The sequence below is a fragment of the Ptychodera flava genome, chromosome 14 (assembly GCF_041260155.1).
Source record: "Ptychodera flava strain L36383 chromosome 14, AS_Pfla_20210202, whole genome shotgun sequence".
NCBI lineage: Eukaryota > Metazoa > Hemichordata > Enteropneusta > Ptychoderidae > Ptychodera > Ptychodera flava.
The window spans coordinates 39,732,661-39,754,177 of record NC_091941.1 but is presented as its reverse complement, the minus strand read 5'-3'; the positions used below and the strand labels follow the sequence as shown (position 1 = coordinate 39,754,177).

General features: G+C 36.8%; 3 protein-coding genes across 4 annotated transcripts in view; 2 read left to right on the top strand and 1 right to left on the bottom strand.

Moving 5' to 3' along the window:
• Positions 1–217: 217 nt before the first annotated feature.
• Positions 218–4,722, top strand: LOC139150475 (organic solute transporter subunit alpha-like). Its single transcript, XM_070722861.1, has 7 exons — positions 218–412; positions 1,027–1,181; positions 1,530–1,603; positions 2,130–2,285; positions 2,520–2,631; positions 3,749–4,007; positions 4,362–4,722. The coding sequence occupies exons 1-7, from the start codon at positions 337–339 to the stop codon at positions 4,592–4,594; spliced, it is 1,065 nt and encodes a 354-aa protein (XP_070578962.1). The 5' UTR covers positions 218–336; the 3' UTR covers positions 4,595–4,722.
• A 1,639-nt stretch (positions 4,723–6,361) lies between these two features.
• Positions 6,362–16,114, top strand: LOC139150473 (organic solute transporter subunit alpha-like). 2 transcript variants are annotated; one of them, XM_070722860.1, is made up of 9 exons: positions 6,362–6,528; positions 7,720–7,792; positions 8,649–8,803; positions 10,001–10,074; positions 11,876–12,034; positions 12,667–12,778; positions 12,968–13,208; positions 13,688–13,792; positions 14,093–16,114. In XM_070722860.1, exons 2-9 carry the CDS (start codon positions 7,735–7,737, stop codon positions 14,281–14,283), a joined length of 1,095 nt encoding a protein of 364 aa, XP_070578961.1. In that variant the 5' UTR covers positions 6,362–6,528; positions 7,720–7,734; the 3' UTR covers positions 14,284–16,114. The 2 variants fall into 2 exon arrangements, with proteins under 2 accessions (XP_070578961.1, XP_070578960.1); XM_070722859.1 differs by lacking the exon at positions 6,362–6,528 and having other exon boundaries at positions 7,424–7,792.
• LOC139150472 (bifunctional glutamate/proline--tRNA ligase-like) overlaps positions 15,352–21,517 on the bottom strand; it is a 41,730-nt gene continuing 35,564 nt past the window's right edge. Inside the window, exons 28-32 of the mRNA XM_070722858.1 lie at positions 21,076–21,249; positions 20,283–20,443; positions 18,316–18,394; positions 17,246–17,310; positions 15,352–16,689 (exon numbers count right to left, since the gene is read on the bottom strand). Coding sequence (XP_070578959.1) covers positions 16,533–16,689; positions 17,246–17,310; positions 18,316–18,394; positions 20,283–20,443; positions 21,076–21,249 — 636 coding nt within the window. The 3' untranslated portion in view covers positions 15,352–16,532. The remainder of the gene's footprint in view (positions 16,690–17,245; positions 17,311–18,315; positions 18,395–20,282; positions 20,444–21,075; positions 21,250–21,517) is intronic.

The window sequence follows — 21,517 nt, the reverse complement described above, 5'->3', positions numbered from 1 at the left end:
AGATTATTATTGTTATTGTTATTATTATTATTATTGTTGTTGTTGTTGTTGTTGTTGTTATTGTTGTTGTTATTGTTGTTGTTGTTGGTGGTGGTGGTGGTTGTGGTGGTTGTGGTGTTTGTATTATTCTTTCATGATGATGTCATCACAGTAATTAAAATTCGTGTAACTAAAGAGGAAAATCAATAGTAATCTTCGAAAGTTATGAAATGTATGAACGATCATATATATGTAAACAAAATATGACTGAGTATTGTTTTCAAATCACAGCAATTATTATAATTCAGCATCAGATGCTATTGCATTCTATTGGAGATTGATTTAGTAAAAACCATTATGTTTCAGTTTGACATGGGAAACGATAGTGTCACCTGTTCCAGTGACCCTTTAAACACTGCTGAACTTTTCCGAGGTAAATAAAGATGAATAATGTCTGATTTACTTCGATTGATAAAGTCAGGTCATGGAGTAGTACGAATCAAACCTGGGCAAAAATTTATATATTCTAGATTAATTTCAATGGTTGTAGGTAACAATTAGTATTGTGCAAAGTCAAGTGTCATGGCAACAAGAATCATGTTCAAAGTCGGCTAATGACAAACGCAATCATGAGTTGAATGCACAACAGTCAGGTGAAGTCATATTTTATCTACTAAATCCATAAGCACTTTGCCCTGACAGTATTTTGAACTATGCCTATCCACGACACAAAGGAATGATCACTTACACACTATACCAAAATACACGCTATGAATTGTTCGAGTTCTCATTTGAACTCACAACGAAAATGAAAGACTTCTTAAACGCAGGCTGATTAAGAAATAAATAACTTGCAAATTTGATTATCGTACTTAAAATTAAACTAAGTGCGGGTTGCCGTCTGGCTTTCCATTATGCTTATTTGTAATTGTTTATTTATGTTCTTTCTGTTTTCTTTTTTAATTTCACTTTGTAATTCTTTATTGATTCTATTCCTCTCAGTCTTACCGTGACTACTAACAAAAATACTTTTCTTCCTTTGTGGAGACATCAAACCTTATGGTATCGCTGTATTCACTTTGGAATCCATATTGCTTGTCACGAGTTGGATTGTCTGCGCAGAAACATTTTACTCCGTTTCCAAAAGGCTGCATGAAGATACTGTTAAAAAGAGATGCCTCTTCATTGTACTAACTTATCCGGTAGGTCCATTACCTTAAATTATCAGCTCTCCATCCCTACATATTGTATAGGGCTTGAAATTAAAATCAGTAAGTTGAAATCTCAGATGCAGTTCACTGCATAGTTTCACAAACCTACTCATAAAATGGAAGGCAGTGTGCAGGTAAGCAGAGCAGGGGCACATTCCATAGACTGAAAATTGACGAAAACGCGAAATGTTTTGTGACTTGCTTTGATCTCCTTTAACTTTTCCCTCCAAACACCTGGAATATTATGCAAACTTAATTAGGATTCTCTGGTGTTTCAACATATTCATTACGTCTGTCTCATATTTATTATATCTGTGTCTACAAAATCCTACATTTCAGATATTCATCCTGATTTCATATATCTCTGTCATCGTTCCTAAAACAGCGCCCGCATCGATGACCGCTGGTTCATTGTAAGTACAAAATATCTTGATAATGCCTGTTTTCAGATGTTCCTAAGTCAAAATCAACCTATCAATGCAAATAAATAATACTTAGAAAGGAAAAATTTGATGTGAAGAAAATGACAGTCCATGAGGAACAAAGATCTCATTTAATTTGACGAATTTGCATTTTCATAGCGTCTATCAAATTTGACCTAAAATCCAATATCACTCGATTACGGGGCCCAGAAACAGTTTTCATACCTGCAAGAAGACGCTATATAGAACGAGAGTTATTGCGATGGACTTTATCATAAGCTTGAGAGAAAAGAACTGTTTTGAGGAAAGAGAAAATTTGCAAATTTTCTACCCTACATTAAAATACCATCAAACTTCTTTGCTAAGGAAGTATAAGGAGTGACAAGGTGAAATCCATGATAAGCCCCAAATGCAACTTTATAACTTACTATGAAAATCAAATATATAATGTTACAGAACCTTAACTTGGAAAAATATGTATTCTTACCGAGTAGGAACCTTTCCTCTTCGTTATCAGATATTTGGCGATAGTGCTGTATCAATTCCAATATCTGTTGAGAGACTATTTCGAAGGACGTCAAAATTTTCTGAAGGTGATGTCTACAACGGAGATTTCCCTGGCTAGTTTTCCGATCTGTATGTGTAGATGTTTACCCATGATAACCATGACACAGTGAGTTGCGTTTCTTACAATATCTGCCAGTCCAACTCTTTACCTTACTCTATAGACGTGAGATGATAAAACTTACTCATTCTGGGACGTGTTTGAGATATATCACTTTTCAGTAGGCCTAAGCTGGAGTAAATGTGACGTGTGACATTCTATTGATTCAAAGTGAGAGACCAAGTCGTGATAAATGATATTGTATAAGCAGATGATCAACTTTTTTATTGATTTTTTCATCAGAGCCAATGTGGATCGAGTTCGATACTGTGTTCTTCAACACGCGGTGTTGAGGCCTCTCCTTTACTATGTTATGCTTTTAGTATCCATGGCAACTGATACGTATCCGAGCAGGGTAAGAATCTCGTTGTGATCATAAAGAAGTATTTACACAATGAAATGGTTCGGAACAATAGATAGTTTGGTCACGGTGGGGTAGAGGAACCATGGTTTAGTTCAGATAATAGTAGCTGGTATTTAATCACGGTTGGAAATTTGTCAGACCATGTACCTGACATCAGGACTAAGTAACTTTCCAATGTTACAAGCACTTTGAAAGTTAAAGAGCAAGAATTTATGTTCGAAATTCTTAAATAGAGCGATAGGCTGCATATGATTGACGTTGTTGTATGATTGTATATGCCAGAAGCATTTCCACTTTCACAAGCAATAATTCCGACAAAGTAGCACACCTCTTGTTAGCTAAAGGTTAGGTATACATAGCTTCATTCAACTCGATCTCTATGACACCTCTAAAACATGTGGATTTCTAGCCACCCTCTCCACTGTCCGCAAATAGAAGCTTTTTTGTACGCGACGCATGCATGCATGGCGTGAAGCTAGGAGTGAGGAGGGTGCTCATTACCCGACGATGCTAAAACTTGTCTAGAGCAACTTGAAGCTGCTCAGTACAGTCAGTGTCATGCGACTCTACATACGATTGATCCAAATAGAAATCTCCGGAGTTGACTAGATCTCCCGTAGGCACTCAGATATAACGATCGATGTATCCACCATTGATCTGTTGACGCCATTTGTGTTTTAATATAAAAATTTACAGTCCGCTGTAACTAGAAAGCAACACTATATTGGGTTTTATTAGCATGAACTTCTTGAAACTCCGGCTTCCCATTGGGGGAACAGGGTCCTTTAGTCTGGCGGAACTGGTTAACTACAGGGATGAAACTGTCAAATTTCGTGTATTATTTACGTATTACAATTTGTGAATTTTTGTATGAATGGAAAATAAAAACAAATAGTCACTGTACTGTAAAACTGAAATATTTTTCATATGTTCTTTTACTGTAAACGGACAAATCCCTTCTCTCAGATTTCCTTATGCTAGTGATAATTTGGTGTTTTGCCCATTCTCGGATAATCTGTGGAAAGTTGACTTATAAATGTGTCATTGTGCTTGACAACCTTAACCATTATACTGTTCTTTATTTGTCTTGTCCAATGTTTCCTTTCAGTATGACAAAAATATGCCATACTTTTACATAACGTTGGTCATTAACTTGTCTACTATCTTGGCGATGTATGGTATTGGTCTGGCGAGACAGGCGATGGAAAACCACCTTCATGAGTGCAAAATCGGACAGAAATTTACATGTCTTCGCTTGATTTTAATCACGACCATCATGCAGGAGACGGTGTTGTCATTACTGACGTCATTTGACGTCATTCCTTGCCTTGATAGTGGACCACTAGCAAACGAAGCTAGATCTCTATGTAAGTACAGCGAGTTGTGAAGTGATGTCATTTACTTCCATCACTTTGTACGTTACAAACATGGAAGCTGACAAAATTCATAAACGCTTTTAAAAACTTTTCTATGGTTTTCAACGGTTTTCCCTTAATTAAAAAAATTTGGTTGTCATGTCCTGTATTCATGAAAATATGGATATGAAAGGATTGAACTCAATTTTAACCTGTTGGCGAAAATACTCTTTGGAAGAAAGGGCCAACAGTTTTAACGAAGGACCTGGAGTTTTTAAGTTCTCTTGATCCTTCTGACCAGTAGCCTTTTCCCTTAATTTCGAACACCGATCTCAGTATTCAAGTGTTCCATGTTTTAATTTCCAGGGATAAACAACAACCTGTTAATCTTTGAGATGTTTCTGCTGTTGCTCTGGGCGCGTGTCCTATATCGCGCCCCAAGAGGTAGCAGCCAGTATGGCTATACTCCAGTTGAAGACGATACAGTGACTGCTCGAAGTTATACAGATGAAGTTATTGGAGAAAAACCTTCTTTGTTATATCCACAAGTTGTACACACAAAATCAAGTCCGCCACTTGATAGCTACATGAATGAATAATTGTGTCTGCCAATCACAAAACAACGATGTGTAAACTTACAAACTTTATCAACAGAAATAGTAATGTCGTGGAACAGCTCAGTGAGTTTTAATAACCTACCTGACAGTGCGCTACGGCAGCTTTTAGTATAGTGTAGATAGAATATTTTTTACACTGTAAGGAAAGATTTTGTTCGTGCAATTTTACCATTTCTTATTTTCGTGAATGCATTGGCTCAATGCTAAACTGTATATTTTGGAATATCAAAATTTTAACTTGTAAGCTTAATGATCTATCATATTTAGAATGATATCCGAATATTCACACAAATCATGTCATAGAAAACGGTTGTGGCGACTGAAGACTTATCTATCATGTTGAAATACTCATTTGATAGATACACCACAGGCGAGTCATTGACAGTGGGGGTTGCCACCCTCCCATTCCATATATACACAAACCGGTATACAATATTGCACTGTGAACGGTTGTCTCAAGTGTGATCCTTACGCGTTCAGTGATTTTCCACGTACAGCTGAGCGGAAAGGCAACTCAATCCGTTTAGTGGTTTTTCAAGTATTGCAGGGCGTAAAGGAACCTCAACAATGATTAAATGCCAAACGGAGTTTATTGATGATATTCATCATTCATATTATTAATATTAATATTATTATTAATATAATAAGTATTTTGCGTAGACCATTTTGTAGCGGAACGTCATTTACTGAGGTCTGGCATTGAACGTCTTTTAAAGTCTGGCATTACCGGTTTTGAACGTCTTTACAATTATTTAGTGTTGCATACACAGGGATTATCTAGATTAATATTAAACCACAGTCCCTCTATCCAAATTACAACCTATGACAGAAAAGTTCAAGGTCTTAGAGTCTACTTATCCTGGGACTCAATGATTTTCACTTTTATTATTTCATTTTAGTTAATTTGATAGTTAAGAAATGTACTTTTTTTAGTCTTTGATACTTTAAAATTCCCAGCAGTAAGAATGTTAAAACATTGATTTCTTGTACATTTTGCATTCTTCTTTCTCCGGAAACAGATTTTTCCATATTATCAATATTGTATTGAGTTCCTTCTCCGAATGTTTTGAAAGATCTTTGTAATGAATTCGTTACATGAATGAAAAAAAATACCGGTCGATTTTTTTTCCGATCTATGCTCGAAGTAATACATTAACACCTTAATTATAGGTACTTGTTGTGTAGCGATTTTTTCGGCGGGGGGGGGGGGGGGGGGGTGCAAGACAGGTGATAGAGAAGACCCCGATCAAGCTGTTAATAAATATGAAACATTTGTATAATTGCATACTAAGGGACTTTTCATTTCACAAATTTTGTGTATCCAACCGGACAAAATCTAACAGTCTCTCTTTCACAGACAAAAAACATTGAATTATATTCCTCACGACCCAAAATCGCCGGGCAAAGTTGTGAGCTACGGAACTGCATTGAACAAGACCGCCAAGAATCACAGTAATTTTCTGGGATATTGATATGTTTGAAGATCAATTTCAAAATTGAATCATGTACAGTTATGCAATATCATCTATTGACTCTGTTCAGACATACTTCGTTGGAATGTTATCGTGGAATCTTGGTGACGTGTGCTTGTCGCTCTATTTCAACACCGAGTATCATATGTGTTCAACAGTATCGGTAAGGGTCAAAGTTCACGTAGAATTTCCTTATGATAATGCACAACCCGCACAAACCTGGACTACAGACCAATCCAAATAACATATGTTATGATATAAATAGTTGTGCTTACTCATATTTGCTAGATATGTGCGTGGATTGATACAGCTTATCCGTTCTTAACTCACCTTGGCCTTTTGCAGTATACAGTCACTCTGTCCTGTGTTTCCTTGTCATTTGTCTCATTTGGTTTGCTTGATAGACTGGATAGATAAAGTAATATGATGTACTGAGATTTAAAGGTGAGTCAAGTCTAACTGTGTTATTATACACAATCAGTTGCACGCGAGTAACGGTTCCGTAAAATATCACACCTCTGCGCACGCAATTTTTTTTCCGAAAGAATAAGTACGAGTGATGATGATGGATGACTATTTTATGGCTGACACGTAATTTTTTTTCTGATTGAGTGATATAATTATGGGAGGAAACTTGCGAAGGAGAAATTCGGTGCATGCTTATGTTCAGTGAACTCAGAATATTGAACGTGTCTTTCGGTAAAAACCAACACCATTCAGGGCAACGTGAAAATTTGGCATTCTTAAAGAAATAATCAAGTTTGTTGACTCGAAATCATTGAAACTATGAATTTTGAGTGACGTCATGCCTTTTGATCATGTCACATAACATTTCAAAGACAACAAGTCATGCATATCAAATATAAAGCCTGGGAGAAACAGATGGAAAGTGTCATTCTGCTATTGTCATTCAAAGCATTGTTCTCCGTTCCATCCGTTTAGTGCGGCTAAGCCCTGTTTCAGAATTCTAATATATTGTCATAAGTATCTATATTTTAGGTCAATGTTTATTAGATCGTTGTGGTGATGAATTTATTGATTGAATTTTTTTTGCACTCGACTCTCTAGGTTTCAATGCTAGGTAATGTGTTTTCTTTGTTCAAAGTCAAAATAAATCGCTGTTTGGAGCATTTCGTCGCCCGATTGAAATCTCAACATATGGCAAATTTAATTTAATTGGTCCCATACTATTCCTACGACTATGAGGGTGTATTCTTTTTAGACCATATTGAGTCAAAACAAAACAAAAAGATGTATCCAAATGACAGCATTCAGGATTCAGGATTACGCAACATCTTATACTTCGGCTGAATTAGCAGTAGTTTGACATGCACCTTAGCCACTCTCGCTTAGGAGTTTTTGTTGTGCAGAAAGTCGTTTGTGCGCAGGTCAGTCACATTAAAATGGGTGTGTTACTGAAGTCAGAACGCCTGACTTAAAGCACTGGTGTTTTATTTTTAGTGTGATATCACTTAACTGGTGTGTTATGCGAAATGTCAGCACTTTATCACCACACCAGTTAAATAACCTAAATGGCGAAATCTGCTGTTTGAACGGAGACCAAGTCTAGACGTGGTACAATCGGTGACGTGACATTATCTCGTCACCACTACTATTGGACACTGACTTTTACAGGAAAGCGGAACCAACATGGCTTTTAGGTCGGACAACTGCTCTGAAGACTTATTTGAGGATTCCATTTTTACAGGTAATACTGACTTTCGACATGATTTGAGCCAATGTGGTCGACACGTACAAAGGCCATTCAACAGAGATGCATCCTAACGACGGTTTCAATTGTTTCATTACCATATGTTTGAACCTACAGGCTATATTGTCGAAAACTATGTCGGCGTTCCGAAAATGTTAGCACTCACACAAACAATAGTGAGGTTGCTGCCCATGACATGCGAGCGGGTTAAAAGATGTCAACGGGAGAGAGGTTTCTGTTTTAGCAAACAGCAATACCGTCAGTTTAAGGGTTTATCGGCTTGATTTTACATTTGTTGATCGTACGCATCGCCCTACCATTACATAATAGAAAGTGTCATTCCGATACTGTATAGTGTACGTGTGCATGTTGACGTGGCCTGAAATACTATACTGTTATGTTTAAATGTCCTGTTTTAATCACAGTATGCCAGAGTGAACCAGTCAAATGACCCTGACGTGACCTATAGACGTTTGTTACTGCGTCAAACATGCCTCTTGTCCAAAAAGTAATGAGGTTAACAGTTTTTCTTTTCGCCTTGCTCGACCTTCGACAAATATTTACATATCAGTCGATATAGTCGCCGCTTTTACACCGTGTACCATAGGAAGTGGTTTAAGTCAAGAAAATATCATTATTTTAGCTCCATTCTCTCACAATATACAGATTGTCGATGGTACTAACATACTATACGATTTCCAAACATCAACTGTCAATAGCAACGTATACCCAAAAGATCTGTCTCTCAAGTTGAAGCAAATATTACATTGAGTAAATCATCTTTATCATTTTCTACACGAACATGAAATACCACGTGCAATATTCATGTGCCATTATTATGCTGTTGCTTCAGATGTAGGACCTGGTGGTATTGTCGCCTTGAGCACTGTCACTTTGCTGACTGTGTTAATCTTGATACTGTTCATCGAGGCCCTGGGTTACATATGTCACAAGATTCCGTCACGACAGAGACGTTCACGATTGCTATGGTTACTGGGAACATACCCGGTATGTGAAACGTTTAATATTTGCTGCTTTGAAAGGGACATGAGTCAACCCTTAGAAATCAACATGTTTGCTCTTGGAACACCGGGAATACTTTGCAAATCCCGCACACGCTTCTTTCATGACAAGTGATCAGTATGATGTAACGTGTCAATGCCAGCACACTATGAATGTAATATTCTAACTAAATGGACACAGAATTATTATACAACGGATATGTAATAATTTTACCTGCGATTGTGACTGGTCAAGATTTGAATATTGTCTGTTTGTCGTGCTATAAAGTATAAGCTATTTATGCTTACTGTAAAACTTTCATGGCGGAAGTTTAGCTCGTATCGCAAAACACTGTGGTGCCTGAAGTGCATAGAATTATAATAGCGCGATAGCATATTGTAATTGTAATATTGTAACGTAATAAATGAGATTTAGCAAACGCTGTAGTTTCGGTTATTCAACATTGTTCAGTGTTTTGCCGGCTTTTATACGTTCATGTCATTCTATGGAAAACGAAACCACCTTATTGGTTTTATGATTGTGCTTCAAATCTGTCAAATATATGTGAAGTTCTTCAGTCATTCGATACGAATGTACCGTTTGTAGTCTTCATGGTCACGCGAACGTTTCAATTGACACAGCAGCACTCTCCTTCGAGCCACGGTTCTCAGATGTGGTGCAAAGCTTTCCCCCGGCACGTACCACACTGGCTCCGATATTTTAGGCTAAAAGAGGCACAAAGGACTGTCGTCAGTCTATATGAATGTTTGTACATCACAGAACGTATGCCTCATAGAAAGTCATGTTGAAATAGCCTCCAGTCTGATTAAAATCAGATGTAGAGTTGGTGACGTGTCCACCTTTGCTAGTTCTTCGATGTTTTGCTAGTTCTTTGATGTTCTGGATAGCGGATAGTCACTACAATGAGAACAGCATCGAATAAGGAAACCAGGAAACGTCGACATTGCTTCAACTGATTTTAATCAGATTGGATAGCCTTTAAATTTTCCAACTGTACGTAATACAATGTAAGCTTAATACGATGAATGAATGAACGAATAAAAAGACTGACCGAATGAATGAAAAGTCTTACCAAAGTTATCTCTTCTATAAACTGTACCAGTGACGGAAGCAAATCTTGATATATCACATACCTAGTCAAGTTTCTCATGAAAATACTAACTAAAACTTACTTTCTGACAGGCCACGTGTTTGTTATCGTTGATTGGACTCTACATACCTGGAGCGTCAACTATTCTGAATTTGTCAATTTCACTGTAAGTATAACCAATAGCCTGATAGAAACAACCGATGACCTCAATTTACTGACAAATATGAATAAATAGATAATATATAAAGCACAAACACGTTTGAAATAGAGACAGGGTGATATTCTTACACACAAAGTCTTAAATGGACGATGGAATACTTCAAGTCTAAAAGTGACTTGCATATAAATGATTGTTTGCAACACTGTTGGATGTAAAGTGTCAGCATTCAGTTTGAGTAAAGCTTACCACTGAGAGCGATTTCACTATACAAGAAAAACATTGGAGTGATTGCTGTTGTATTCCATGGCACGTAATCAATTGAGCAGTTGAAATGTGCAATGGCGAGATAAGGGAATCATAATAATGATCACATCCTTGATCAGAGTTGAACTACATTGGATGCTGGCTTATTACACGTGCTGTCTGACCCAGTAGGGTTTCAAGTTGAGAATGGTGAAATAGTTCAAGGTGTTATTAGCTTTGTCAATGTCATAAATTTGCCTTCGGATAGGGTTAGATCTGGTCAAAATATTAAATGCATCATGTGATTTCAAGCTGACATGTCGACCAAAGGTTGAATATTTGAATATAGTGAAAGGTCTCAGCCCTTTGAATATTAAATATTAGAACACGCACAAAAAATTAAAATATCGCTTAAAAGACATAATTTAGATTAAGATTCTGGACGATGTCATGTTACTGGCCAAAGCGTAAATCTGACATACGGTATGAGCGACAACAAGAATGTGACAGCGACATGAAAAGTTTTTATACCCAGTCTTGACGTAAACAAATCCTCAAAAGTTCCTACGTAATAACGACACATCTCCGACTTGATGGTGATTGGTAAACTCTCAGACAAACAACAGGTGTTGTCCTTGGTATATGTATATGTATTTGTATTCATTCAACCGATGAACCTGCGAACACAAAGTGCAATGCAAATCACACAGCCATGAACCCGTGGAGAACCTTTCAACTGTCAGTGAACTCAAACAGAAGAAATTCACAGTCACGAAATATAACAAAAAACACGAGACAGTCAATGTCTCAAGGAGGATGATTATATCGTTTCAAAAGACATGGTTGCCATGTATAGATTTGCTCCAGCTGGCATCTAGAGGGCTTAGATCAGCCCTGCCAACTGGTATCCAATGGGCCAAGACCAGCCCAGCCAACTGGTATCCAATGGGCCAAGACCAGCCCTGCCAGCTGGTATCCAGTAGGGCTTAGACCAGCCCTGCCAGCTGGCATCTGGAGGGCCAACGGGGCCAAGACCAGCCCTGCCAGGGATGAACTATTTGCACTCTACAAAAATTCTCACACAAGAAAATATTGTATCTATCCAAATGAACTTTAATTTTCATGATAGTTTTCACTTGAATCAAGTTGAATGCATTTCATGCCAGTTAATGTAAGTGTACTGTTCTATTGTGTGTGGTGGGAAAGTCATAATCGGATGCCTACTGCCAAATTTCCCACAGTACTATTTCTCAAACCAAACAACACATCAAAGTTTTAAGTGGAATGGTCTCAACTTTAAATGATTTACCATTTTTCAATCTTAAATTATCGATTTTTTTTCTTACATCTAAAATCCAACAGACATAAAACATTCTTCCACCAACTTCTCTTGCCAGGCCATTGAATTCATTTGCAAAGGATGTAACTCCATATTCATCCGTATTGAAAGTATTTCATTTCACTACAAAAGAACGGAGTTCGCGTCAGGTGAAGCAATACCACATAGTTTTATATCCATGTCACGAATATTTCCCTTACTTTTTCGTTTCAATATTTTTTCCAGCTACTTAGCCGTTGCATATTTTCAATTTTGTCTGTTGGTGACGGATTACTATGGCGGAGCTCATTCAATGCTGGCCAAGTTACGGGGATCAGTTGTGTCCTTTGCTGCACCGCCTCTGTGCTGTTGTTGTCCGTGTCTTCCCACATTCAAACTAAACGAGTGAGTATATTCACAATACCTGCTAGATTAAGTGTACCTACGTTTTTATAATATTTGAAGATTTCTGTATCGCAAAAATCGATTAGGTGAAAGGATGAAAATATCATACTTTCAGGGATATTAGTCATAATTGTTAAACCTAGGCAAATGCTGTACAGCCCATGGTGGAGTGACCGTGTATAGCCATACAAAAAATATTTAAAGTTTTCTTTGGTGAATTTACGATAAAAATCCTGAAATGGTTTTGATGAAATCGATCTTCTTTTTTGTTCTCAATCAACACTGTTTTCAATAATGCGATATTATTTTGCACTGTCATCAAGGGTTCACGCCCTTATTGTTGTTTTGATTACTTATAATTAAAACATTTAAATATATTATCATTTCAATTAATTACTATGAGAATTGAACCATTTAGTAAAATCTGTCTGTGAAGACTTAGATCTAACTAGGTGATCAAAATACTTCACGTCAATACACTGCCTGTTGTTTATGGCCTTGTTCCATCTGAAACAATGCTTAGATAAGGTATGTTTATCCAGTAGTTTTGTAGGACATGCGATCCCATAATTTAATGTCAACTTGAAGAAAACATCACCAGCTGAAAAGGGTTTTTTCCTTTCATATTGCAGGGTTACCCTTCGCCGTCTAAAAGTGGCAATACTACAAGTATGTGTTGTACTACCTATTGCTTTATTCATAGCCGCTGTCATATGGATTGAACATTTGTTTGACCCAAGTAATGTAAGTAATGCTCTCTCTCTCTCTCTCTCTCTCTTCCAGTGTTTCTTCCGTTAATTACCATCGCATCATCCATAATTGGAAGAGTAATTTTTCTGGTGTCATATGCAAACGACCAGTATCACAATACTATGACTTTGTGCCGCCATAAATCAATGTAAAAATCGAAATTCGTATTTGATTTTTCCATAGGTACCGATAAATTTTATTTACACCAGTATCTACTGCTTCACAACTATCTCAACGCTGACGTCACTCTATGGTTTAATGATGTTCTTCATTATGTCAAAGAATCCATTGAAAGACTATAACATCACACCCAAGTTTCTCACAATATCTCTGGTGCTGGCGTTGTTCAACGTACAAAATTTCCTACTTCTGGTATTGACATCAATCATTGTTGTTAGATGTATCGGTACAGAAAATGGTCGATGTAAGTCAAAGCCTTGTTGTAAATTCCGTTGTTGAAATGCAAGCAGCAGACACACACAACTCAAGACACCTATCCTGATATTCGTTGAACTAGTGGCAACAAGAACTTCCTGCAATTGAAATAAATGCTATCACCAGACATTTTTTTCATGATAAAGGGCCATAATCAATAGGGCCTACTGCCACAACAACTATCACTCTCCAGGAAATTGAGGAGTTCAGATGTCGGTTGTGGAATTTGTCAAATGTTAGCATAATATGTAGATTGTGTATTTATGACACCTGATGTCTCTGACTCTACATTACCTACCACATTTATATAATGTCTGTCTCTAGAATGTTTTACTTTTCACCGAAGTCGGGCAGAAGTGAAATTTTCTGGATCTCCTAATCATCCTAGTACTTGTCTTTGTATATTCAAAATTTTGGTGAATGTGACAAAACTGAGAGGAATGTATAATTGTTCCATTTTGATTTCAGGGAAAGTTGAACTAGGTTTGGTTGACGTTGGTGAGGCAGAGTCTGTTGAAGAATTGATCAAGATGCTGATAGAGAAAAGTACAATAGTTGATGTCTTCTTTTCAGGTGAGAAACTGAATGTTTCCTGTGTTGTGACATCACAGCAAGTCTTTCTGTGTTTTGTTGAGAAAGGAGTAGACACTTAATTGAAAGTGCCAGAACTAATTTAACACTGCCCTAGCAGACAGAGTTGGAACAGGTTCCTAAGCCATAACATGGTAAAATGTGTGCAGAACTCAGTATCTCCTATCTATGTGGTCAAGGCTATTGTATAACAAGTGTCTTTGTAATAATGCTATGATATTACAAACGACTGCTATTGTTCCAATTAATTATTCAACACGTTCCTATATCATTCTCTTACAGGTATTGGACACTATTTACTCATCATAGAAATGACAATCATGTTTTTCTGGGCCAGACATCTGTATCGGACAAGGAAAGGAAACATAGAAACACTTATTGAAACAGAAGACATTTCAAGGAATCTGTGCAAATACAAGACAGATGGTGATGAGGACACACAGACACTGTTAGAAGATTTCAAACTCAGGTGAAACCACAGATCACCCTCCACTTGGTATCATGTTGATATGGATTTTGTGACATCAATCCTCAGTACCTTCCAATGTTGATATGGATTATGTGATATCATCTATCGTCAATACCTTCCAATGTTGATATAGATTTTGTGACATCAACCATCAACACCTTGTGAAGTTATGTTTTGTGACAATGTTCTCACTGTAGCTGGCTAATGCAATCTAGATCTGGACCAATACAAAAGTGAAGTGTGGAGATTGAGAACTGCCATACATTCCACTGTTAACATTAGGTTTACAATAATATTAAGGTAGAACTTACCTCGGGGACATGGGGCAGACATTCGGACTCTCAAACCTTTACAGTTCTCTTCTGATATACCACATGTGGGGGTTCATTTTAAAGCTCTTGGTGAAAGAAAACTTCACTGGCTTAGTTTTTCGAAATTCGAAAATTTTTATTTTTCTCCATAGAGTTAACACAGGGATGGCGGCCATTTTGAATTTCTAATATCGGTAAATCTTTGGTAATTTGTTTCTCTAGTACCAAAATTTGCACGGTGACCCCCTAATTTTATTCTTGATTTTGAAAGAGAATGATTGAAAGTTAGAGCAAAAGTTTAAGTCTTTTACTTTCGAGGTGCATACTACCTTAAGGTAAAAGACCAAAATATGTACATTTTGATATGATTATGTGACTTGGATATACTGAGACTATCAGATGTAAAATTCTGTAGACATTCAGTACATGTTGAGAAAAGCAACAAGTGGTCATTTACTTTTGACAATTTGACAAAGGTGAGAGATTTCAGTGAGGAGTTTGCAAGAAATTGTCATTTTATTATGATTACATCAATGCAGCCGTAATATATACTATAAGCTATGCATGATATGAATATTTATTTTTGTACTAAAGTATAAGACCATATATCATCACTATACCATGGTTGTCTGATAGCTGTGAAGATTGAGATTTCAACATGTCAAATATGTTTCTGTGCAATATGATTCATAACACTGTTGATTATTTCCAATATCTCTGATAAGGGAAGTGATATAAATGAAATGATGAAATCAACTGAGTCAGACTAGATAATAGATGCTGTCTTTATTTCTGAAGTTCAAGTCCTTTGGTCGGATTACAAAGCAAAGCACATGAAATTTTGACAACCATAAATGATGTACCACACATTCTACTTGAAATAGAGAGTTAGACAACTCTGCCAAAAGTTCTGTATTATTGTGTGTAGTTTATGACACTGATTTTGGTTGCAGAACTGATCATAATCTGTAATTGAACATTCACTTTGTGCCATAGGCTAAAAGAAAAACAAAATGCAGTAGAGAAAAAGTAGCATCTATCTTGAATCAAATTTAGTTTCAATCCATTGATTACAATCCAATTAAATGTTATTGCCATTCAGAAAGTAGAATTTCATTTGACATTTGCCATGACAGAAATTTTTGAACTAGGATTTTTATGAAACGAACGTGCGAAATCTTGAACTCTGTACCTTTGACCTCATGATATTTACCCAAGTATTGAATGGGCTGCATGCACAAATGTTAGCAAAATTGTAAATTTTGTAATTATCATGCTTGTAAACATGATTTGAACAACGTTTACTATTTTATAACACGCTACTTACACTGATATGTGCCTTATCTTTTTACTTGTGAGCCGGGTCTCTACTTGATATCTAAAGTAATTCATTAATCTAAAACATTATCCGATTACAAAATTTATGAGAAAAGAATTTATTTAAAGTGCATGACTGCGGAAATAAGATCTGCAAGAGAGATGTTGATAGATGTTTTATTATTGATTAAAATCTATGAAGTCTTATCTCAATGTGTTGTCTGTGTGTGTTTTCAGAGTGTTTCCCCCACTGTTTTGACTTCTGTATAACTATTGACATCCTGTCAACACTAATATATGGAATAAATTCTGAAAATCAAAATCTTTTCCATCAACTATTTCTGAAACATTTATGAATACTACAGCCTCTAAGTATTGAATGTAGAAGTTTGACTCAGATGCAAATATTTGATGAATTGCATTGGCCTGATACAATATGTCAAGTGATCATTGAAAACACTGACCTGAGAACAAATGGTCCATTGTAAGTATTTGACAAACTAAGAATACATTAAACGAAATTACGTATCTATTTGATCTCACTCAAATTCCAATCTTAGCAAAATCTTAGCTGATCATACCAGCAATTCTTTGTTTTCTGACGTCTATGGAGAGTCAGAATTAATTAATAGCTGCGTCCAAACATGCAGTACTTGATTGCATTGTTACTGCAGTCAGGATATACACATTTGGTGGATGGTGTGACTTCAGCTGGCTGCTTCAATGGATAACACAGTGACTTAGCTCCCATGGATGGAGCTCCTGGCTCCACATCCTGATCCCTGATAACACAAAACAGATAGCAAGATATTACTAGACTGAAATCAAACCCAACTATATTGCAAACTATCAGATGTAGGAGAATGCTGAAATTTCAATGAAAGATGGAACACACTTCCTAACTGTTTTCAATAGTCAAAGAGCTGATGTTGTGTTTTTTCCTTTCATGTCTTAGTTCATGTAAGTTACAGAGTGCTCTACCTGCTACATAAGTACATCTGATTTCTCTCTGAGGTATTCTCAAGATGTGTTGAAACAGGGTCAATCGTCATGAAGTCTTACACAGTTGAACACTCACGACAGATTCTAAGGGTTTCAATATAGATATAAAGTTGCCATAGTAACATCCTGTCAGACAGAATGAAGATCCATTCAAATTATTCAGCAAAAATAGTATCAAAAGCATGTCCATTCAAAATAATCAACATAAATTTAGATGATGCTTTTTTATGATTTGAAATTTTTAAGAAACTTGTTCTATCAGAGGGAATCAATACTTAAAAATTATAATGTGACAAACAATGTACAAAAACACAACTATGATGGAAAGATATTTACCGTGCACTGTCTTTCTTGATTTTTTCTTCACATGGAATCTCACCACAGAAAGGAGCAATGATCAACTACAAAGCAGAATAGTCAATGATATCAAATTTTGTAAATTTCTATTGAACAAGTCATGATTTGTAATTCTATCTCCATGTATGTTACTAATAGTGATGAACTGAACAGCATTAATTTGATCTACTGCTGTTGTCATACATCTTGAACCACATTCCTGTGTAACTCTATGGGAAAGAAAATCCTCACATTTGTGCAATAATTTGCCATATCACACCTTGGCACACTCTGTCCAAATATGGGCAACTGTGTGCATTTCTGAACTACCTTTATTCCAGTTACTACACACATTGCTACCTGCAAACATTCCGTGGTATAAAAACCTGCTCAAGATTAAAAACAAAGTCTTGTCAATCTAACTGTATGGGTGACAGTGAAGCTAGTGACATCATGTGATATGTCACTGTGCAGCAAACTAACAATTTCTTTCCTTGCAAACATCTAATCCAAAACTCTACGCAATGCAACACTTCAGAGATAAATCATTTATTAATCATACATTGCCTAGTTCTACTGCCAGGAACTTCTATTGGTCCACTTGTGCCATGCCTGTGGATCTGGAGACTCTACTAAACATGTGCCAGCCCTTTTTAAACTTGTGACAAGATTTGGTTGCCATGTAAGCTATCCCTGTGCATTATTTGTGTCTTAGTTGCAGTGAGCTCTACAATGCTACACGTTGTATTTTTCAAATCAAAGAACCTCTGCATGTACATGTGCCAAACTGTTTCTTATTGTTAATAGAAAGTAAAAGTGCATATTATTGACATGCATATAATGGCACTATGAAATAATTTATCACTAGCATCACCAGCACTTCAAAAAGTGGATAGTATCTCAAGATACTTCCCTTCACAAGGCAAAGTGAAAATATCCAATGATAATATCCTCAACATTGTGTTTTTTTCATGAATTGAATACAATTTAATGTCAAACATGGCATGGTGTAACATGCACAACTGTAAAGCAACAAATGAATGTTAGAGAGACAGAAATATTACACTTACATTTTTCTGATCAAGCAGAGTACAGAAGTCATTCCAGTCACTTGTTACTTTCAAATGTTCATCACGTTCTTTAGTGGCCCTGAAATCAACAAAGTAACAGTTTTAATGGTGGCCTTGAACTCCAGGTAAGTATAGTTGTCAAGCCCAGGAATTGAACATGTGAAAAACTTACAAGATCACAGTGCTCTGACTAGGGGGTGGGGTTACCCAAAGGTCACAGGTTGTGTTTCTCTGTTATGTACATATATGCTGCAAGGTTCAGTTATGTTCTCTGTATATTTTTTAGTTACAGGTCACAATCTATAAAGCCTTGCAGAACAAGTCATCGTTGATGACACAGTCCCCACTTGTTAATGGGTGCTTTGATTACAGGTCCTCAGAGAGGATAGAGTCCTCTTCATTAGGTCTGTGATAAAAATACTTTTGAATAAATTCGCTTGATACATGTCTGAGTTGTAGTTCAGGAGATGAAAAAATCGTAATAAAATGGCCACATGGTGGCCATATTGGATCGAATCACAAAAACAAATCAATGTGCATATGTATGACATAGGTCAATGTCCTTGTACCAAGTTTGAATAAAATTGGTTGAGATATGCCTCAAGTTATGGCTCTGTACATGAAAAAATCGTAACAAAATGGCCGCATGGCGGCCATATTGGATCGTATCACGTGTAAAGCGTTGTATTCATTGCTTCGCTTCGATATAGTTTGTGTGAGATGTATGATAGCGTGTGTGCTAGCGTGAGTGCTTCACGAACTCTACGGCGAGTGGAGAGGGCGCAGTCAAAAATTGTAACATCCTAATAGCTCGGTTATTGAACCAATCTTTTTTAGGATTGAGGATTTAGTCGAGCGGTTTGTCTGTTGTCCTCTGCGCTAGGTGATTGGGTGCCATGGGTTGTGGGTTCGAGTCCCGGTTGATACCATCGTATTTCACAAAACAGATTGATGTGTATAGCTATAACATTGGTCAATGTCCTTGTACCAACTTTGAATAAAATCTGTAGAAACATGCCTGAGTTATGACTCTGTACATGAAAAAATCGTAATAAAATGGCCGCCTGCTGGCGGCCATATTGGATCGTATCACAAAACAAATCAATGTGCATATGTATGACATAGGTCAATGTCCTTGTACCAATTTTGAATGAAATTGGTTGAGATATGCCTGAGTTATGGCTCTGTACATGAAACAATCATAACAAAATGGCCGCCTGGCGGCCATATTGGATCGTATCATAAAACAAATTGATGTGCATAGCTATGACATTGGTCAATGTCCTTGTACCAACTTTGAATAAAATCTGTAGAAACATGCCTGAGTTATGGCTCTGTACATGAAAAAATCGTAACAAAATGGCCGCCTGGCGGCCATATTGGATCGTATCACAAAACAAATTGATGTGCATAGCTATGACATTGGTCAATATCCTTGTACCAACTTTGAATAAAATCTGTAGAAACATGCCTGAGTTATGGCTCTGTACATGAAAAAATCGTAATTAAATGGCCGCCTGGCAGCCATATTGGATCGTATCACAAAACAAATTGATGTGCATATGTATGACATTGGTCAATGTCCTTGTACCAATTTTGAATGAAATTGGTTGAGATATGCCTTAGTTATGGCTCTGTACATGAAAAAATCGTAATAAAATGGCCGCCTGGCAGCCATATTGGATCGTATCACAAAACAAATCGACGTGCATCTGTATGACATATGAAGTAATCCTTGTACCAAGTTTGAATGAAATCGCTTCAGGCATCTCTGAGATATCTGCGTGAACGGACGGACGGACGGACGCACGCACGCACGCACGCACACACGGACGGACATGACCAAACCTATAAGTCCCCCCGGACGGTGTCCGTGGGGACTAAAAATCTTACAATATGATTGAATTCTTGGATCTTTGTATTCTTCAAATCTTGATTTTGTACAATTGTGAATTTTTAGGACTTACTTGGCAAAGAGACTTGCTTGAATATCTTCCAATAATGACTTGATTTTATTGACAGCACCATCTGCAGATATTGTCATTTTTTCTCCAGTGTCTCGACGTACAGCTACAAACTGTCCCTGTTTAATGTCTCTTGGTCCCAATTCAATACGTATTGGTACACCCTGTGACACATTAGTAATTCAAATACACAAGATTAGAGATGAGTTGGAGGTATACTCACATTTATACATGTTGTACACTCCTTTTATTATTTGTGTGATGTAAAAAAAGACACTAGCTCAATAGCTTTGGTAATATACACTGTATATAAGGAACAATGTTGTCGAAGAGGAGGAAAGATGGTGGCTATAAAATTGCATGATTTTGTTGTCTGCACCAGGCATGGTGAGGCTGCTTAGACATGAGTTATTGCTCAGTATCAGTGCTTCAATGGTTGGGAGAGAGAGAGAGAGAGAGAGAGAGAGAGAGAGAGAGAGAGAGAGATGAGGCCCTAGTCTTTAATTTGTGCTATGTGACCTGCTATTACACCAACAGCAATCAAGCACTTTGATTACAAACTTGAACAATGTAAATATATCTGATGTATATCAACTAATATTTTGGGATATTCATATGTGGAATCTGATGTATTCAACCCTAGTATGGGGATTTTCATATGTGGAATCTGATGTATTCAACCCTAGTATGGGGATTTTCATATGTGGAATCGTATTCAACCCTAGTATTAGGATTTTCTTATATGGAATCTGGTGCAGTCAACCCTAGTATGGGGATTTGAAATAAGTTTACTGACCTTCAATTCCCAGTGGTTGAATTTCCATCCTGGAGAGTAATTTTCTCGATAGTCACCTTTTGCCCGGATGTCTGCATCATCAAACAACTTGACATAGGATTCACACTTGTCAAACAGAGTCTTCTTGTCTTCTTCTGATAATGTTGCCGTTATACCACATGGTACGATGATAGTCTGTCGGTGAGTAAACATTAAAACCATATGCAATCTTTATCACAACTGGATACTACAGCAGACAATTTGTCTATTTCTCTACCAATACAATGCAAGTATGAAGTATCTATACAGTATTAATAGTGTACAGTGTTATTGAAGCCAGCTTTTGTGATTATGGTTGCTGTCATGTTTCAGCACATTATATAGATTTTGTAGAAGGTCTGAAAGTTTTCTTGAAATTCTGGGCAACTGAAAAAACAATTGACCAAAGTCACTGATGGTTTGC